The following is a 5,141-nucleotide window of genomic DNA, read 5'->3' as shown; positions in this document are numbered from 1 at the left end:
CCGACGAGTTGGATTAACCGCTCAGGGATACATTGGTGGACCTGAGGGAGGGACGAGCCAGTGTCGAAACGCGTCGTCCTTATTGTGCAAAATAAAAAATGCGTTGTCCTATGCGAGCAATGGTGCTTTCTTGTCAACTACGCAAGCAGCGCCTCCTAGACCATTCTTTTTCTGTTGTTCCGCTATTCTGTGGATGGAGATACATTTTTTTTTATAACTGGAACACCCCTTCAAGCCTTCAAACCCATTTCTACTACTTTTGATGCTAGATTCTGCTTTTTAGCTTTTTATCATTTCATGCTTTTTATGGGAGGCTTCTTGTACTGGGGATTTCCATGAAGGACAGTTTTGTGAGCTTCCCAGGGTTCGGCATGGGTAGAAGAGGTGGCATTTATGGCAAAGTACCCTTAGTGGACACCTCCCAATAGTGGACAGTTTTTATTCCCCGGCAGAGTCCCTTAAGACTTAATGTATTTGGGGACACATCCAATAGGAGACAAAGCACTCCCAATAGGAGACAAAACACTCCCAATAGGAAACAAAACACTCCCAATAGGGGACAACCAGGCTTTTGTTCTGGCCCTACCTTGTACACAGGGCCGCCGTCAGGGGGGTACAGCCAATACCCCAGAAAGGGGCCCAGGCTCCCACCATCCGCAGCACAGAAGCAGAAGACCTCTGTTTTAACAGTGGTATCCTGCTTCTGAACATCCGCCGGCCACATCATTTGCCCCTCCCACTTATCCCCCTGTGCCAGATCGACCACCCCTTAATTACCCGCTGTGACACATTATTATCCCTTGATCCCCCCCACGTCATTTCATTCCCCCTTTATTACCCTGTGCAAATACATCACCCCCTCTTTACCACCCTGTGCCATTTCATTCCTCCTGTGCCAATTCTTTCCCCCCTTTATCCCACCTGTGCTATTTCATCCCCCATGCCATTTCATACCCCTTTATCACCCTGTGCCACTTTATTCCCCTGTGCCATATCATCCCCCCTTACCCCTTTTGCCATATCACTTTTACCTTTCCTTCCTCTCCCTGCACTTACTGAGAGCAGCAGCGGCAGCTGTGGGCATTGAAGAGTGATGTCAGGAGCGTTACTAGTCACTGCTGGCAGCGGCTGCTGCTCACAGCCTCTCAGTGAATGCAGCACAGAGGACATCAGGAGAACATCAAACCCCCTGAAAGCCTCTGCACCTGAGTCTGCTGGTCAGGTAAGAAGAACAACAGGGGAGGAGGAAAGGGGAAAATTGATGTGGCACAAGGGGTGAGGGGGATGATTTGGCTCAGGGGGAATAAAGTGGCACCGGAAGATAAAGGGGGAATAAAACGGCACAGTGGTGGTAAATAGGGGGCATTGAATTTTCCCAGAGGGTAATAAATGGGGAATTAAATGGCACAAGGGGTATCAAGGTGAAATTATGTGGCACATGAGTAAGGGGGGATGAGGGGAATAAAGTGGCACAAGAGGATAAAGGGGGAATAAGATGGCACAGGGAGTTGAAGGGTGGAAGAATTAAGTGTCATTGGAGGAATCAAGAGGGGGAATAAAACGGCATGGGGAGGGGGGGTGAAATGGTACAGGGGGTGATAAGGGGTAATTAAACGGCACTGGGAGATTCTATTGTAATATTGCTTTTTATCGTGTTTTATAGGTAATTACACCGTGGAGCAAGTACAGTACAGTATTTGGTCATTTAGAAAGATTTTGTGGCTTTTTTTTCCCAATAGGGAACATCCATCAATAGCAAACACTTTTTTCCCCTGTGAGTGTCCGCTACTGGGAGATTCAACTGTATAGGCGTTATTTGGCTTCCATAACAGGAAGCCCTTCAGACTTCAGGGTTGGAATAATGGAAGTAAAGATAACCTTGTAGAAAGTCCTGTCATGTTTGTTTCTGAAACTACTAGGCAGGAGGTCACAGTTCTAATACAGCTTCCCCCAAAACCCTGAGTGGAATAAAGAGATGATCCAATAAGTCTGCCAGCTTATCTGTTAGTAACCAGACAACAGGTGATGAGCATTTGTAACACTAAGAAGCAGAGGAAAGCTTCTATCCTGTATGTCTGCTGAACACAGGCAGGCAGAGTAGACAGGTGACCTCTGCCATTAGAGATAGGTCTGGTTACCCCTCTATATATGTACATACACAAAAGAGTCGACACAGTTGTCTCAATTCTGACAAGCGCGCCACTCCCTGTCCACGTGTCTAAAAATATCCTCTGACGTCTCTTCGTTCAGGGAGCTCTTTAATGAAGAAAGGACGTCAATGCCATGTGACCAGCCCGCGACTTACCATTGGGCGAGCAGCGGCTTTCAGCGGCTAATTAGTTAACCAATGACATCAGCCCAGCGTGCATCACTAGCCCTTCGGCCCGCCCACAAGCCTAAGCGGGGAACGTCTCGCGTCATATCTGACCAATCACAGAGGAGCTAAGTGACATAATGTCCGAGGGAACATTATATAAGGAAGTACGGGCGGCGGGGCCGCGGCTGTAAGATCGCTGTACGGAAGGGGAGACGCTCGCTTCAGGTCTCGGTGCCGCTGAGGAAGTAGCTGCCTCAGTGGTGACAAGCTCAGTTATACAGGGACGAGGACTCCGGGCGGCCGCACCGCCTACACTTTGTGTTGTGAAGAGGAGGCGACCGGGGGAGTCTGTCCGTCTCACTCCTAAAGAGCCCGACTTCTGGCAGAGGATGTGTGGGCACCGCCTGTCCCGTGGTGTGGCATGGTGAAGGACCCGGCGCTGTAGACAAAGGCTGCCTGCCTCTTAAAGGGGCACTGACATTTTCAAGAACAAAGAAGCTTCTTCCCCAACTTGGGAGTTGAAGGCACGCCTGCCTAGAAGACGCAACAGATTGTCTCCGCACGGTAACGCTTTCTCTGCACCTCTTTCTACAGAGATCCGATGGGGGTTTAAAGGGCCGAACCCCTCTTCTTCTAAGACAACCTTAGGGTATAATGGAAATACCCTTCTACCATGATGATGTTTTGAATTTGCATCAGGCTTCGAACTTTTACACTTCTTCTGTTGCCACCATGATGAAGAAAGACCTAAACCTCAACCTGAATGAGCAGGTAGCCAACTCCTTAAAGCCTCATGATGGCCTCTTGACCTCCCCTGATCTTGGACTGTTGAAGCTGGCATCTCCAGAGCTGGAGAGGCTCATCATCCAATCCAATGGCCTGGTCACTACCACTCCAACCACCAGCCAGTTTATCTACCCCAAGGTGGCCAGTGAAGAACAGGAGTTTGCTGAAGGATTTGTGAAAGCGCTGGAAGATCTTCACAAGCAAAATCAACTCGGGGTGACAAGTGCAGTGGATTTAAGCTCTGTACCTGCAGGTGCCACTCTGCAGCCTCCCCCACCATCTGATGCCCCTGTGTATGCCAATCTCAGCAGTTACTCAAGTGGGCCAATGGGCACCACTGTAAATTACAGCACTGACACCGTGCCATTTCCACCTCCACCGTCAGGCCTGGCACAGCAGTCCATAGCCCCTCCACCTAGACTGCAGATTCTCAAGGACGAACCACAGATTGTGCCAGAAGTACCATCTTTTGGAGACAGCCCACCAATGTCTCCTATTGACATGGACACTCAGGAAAGGATCAAAGCTGAAAGAAAACGGCTAAGGAACAGAATAGCAGCTTCTAAATGCCGAAAGAGGAAATTGGAGAGAATTTCTAGACTGGAGGAGAAAGTGAAAAGCCTTAAAACTCAAAATACAGAGTTGGCATCTACTGCTAACCTGTTGAGGGAACAGGTGGCCCAGCTGAAGCAGAAAGTCATGAGTCACGTCAACAGCGGCTGCCAACTTCTTCCTCAGCAAGTCCAAGCTTACTAAGCTTATCTTGTAACCAGATTTGACTTTTTATCTTTTTATGCCTACTGATAAACTTCATTCCAAAAGAGGATCTTACATGCCAAAACTGGACTGTTCAGGCGCTATGCCAACTTGTAATCATGAGGATCATAGGCCCAACCAAAGACTATTGTGGTTTATTTAACCACCTGCGAGTACCTATCAGTACTGTCAATAGGTAACAGTTGTCCTCACCTGAGATAGTCAGGTCTCGGACATAGACAATGAGCGCTGTTGCTCAATGAGGCCTTAGCTATTACGAAGCTGGTTGTTTCTTGAGACAAACTCAGATAATGTTTTGTAAAATGGTTTCAGTTTACATCGTAAAAAAATCATTTTCATTTGTAGTTTTATTTGTGCAGGGAAACTAGAGTCTGATGTGGATCCCGAGTGCCTGATAAGGATAGAGCTATTTCTGTAGCTGGTAAGAGACTGTCTCCCGCCTCCAGGCCCCAGGTTTATACCATATAGAAGCTCTTGACATAGAAGTAGTTAATTCCTAAAACTTGTTCTAGACAAACTTGGTCCAATACTTATGCCAAGTGCAAACAGTGCTGGTTGCCTATTTACTGCCTTAAATGTTTACAAGGTCTCTAGCGCAGGGAGAAGAGGGGCATTCCTCTGCATATCTGAAATGTCTTTCTTGCCAGAGGGTTGCTGCCTTTGCAGGCCACTCCATTGGAGTAGCTAAGAGAGTGTGTAGGTGCATCTTGCTTGCACACCCAATTGTAAAATAATGTAAATGTAACGTTTTACAGATCTTGTTTTTTTTGTTTGAAGTGTTCAGTTCAACTTGCTATATTTATGTTATACTGGGAACAATGTTTTTAAGTCTTTTTTTACTACACATTCCAGTATATATAGTACTTTAGTGTTCTTATGTACAATAAAGTATGGTCTAAATGAGAAACTTTGGTTTGGTTCCAATAGTTTATTCTTGTTGCATAAGGGTCTCTCTTTTATGGGTATGTGTTTCAGGAACTTTTCAGATCAGTATGTATTAAAAACTGACATTATTTGTGACAAACCACCAGCATGTCTTTACACAGCTGAGGTTTAGTGTCCCAATGCCCACCCCGCCTGCTATCTTGTAATTATTAAAGGGGTATTGCAGGAAAAAACTTTTTATTTATATATATATATATATATATATATATATATATATATATATATCAACTGGCTCCAGAAAGTTACAGATTTGTGAATTACTTCTATTAAAAAAATCTTAATCCTTTCAGTACTTATGAGCTTCTGAAGTTAAGGT

At 46.1% G+C, this 5,141-nt stretch overlaps 1 protein-coding gene across 1 annotated transcript; it reads left to right on the top strand.

Annotated features, from left to right (window-relative positions):
• The first annotated feature begins 2,433 nt into the window (after positions 1-2,433).
• JUND (JunD proto-oncogene, AP-1 transcription factor subunit) lies at positions 2,434-4,911 on the top strand. Its single transcript, XM_056570247.1, has one exon. The coding sequence runs from the start codon at positions 2,972-2,974 to the stop codon at positions 3,857-3,859; it is 888 nt and encodes a 295-aa protein (XP_056426222.1). The 5' UTR covers positions 2,434-2,971; the 3' UTR covers positions 3,860-4,911.
• The last annotated feature ends 230 nt before the right edge of the window (positions 4,912-5,141 follow it).

Source organism: Hyla sarda, chromosome 1 (genome assembly GCF_029499605.1).
Source record: "Hyla sarda isolate aHylSar1 chromosome 1, aHylSar1.hap1, whole genome shotgun sequence".
In the NCBI taxonomy this organism is placed as follows: Eukaryota; Metazoa; Chordata; class Amphibia; order Anura; family Hylidae; genus Hyla; species Hyla sarda.
Note: the sequence above shows the minus strand (reverse complement) of the source record. Positions and strands in the feature narration are given on the sequence as shown.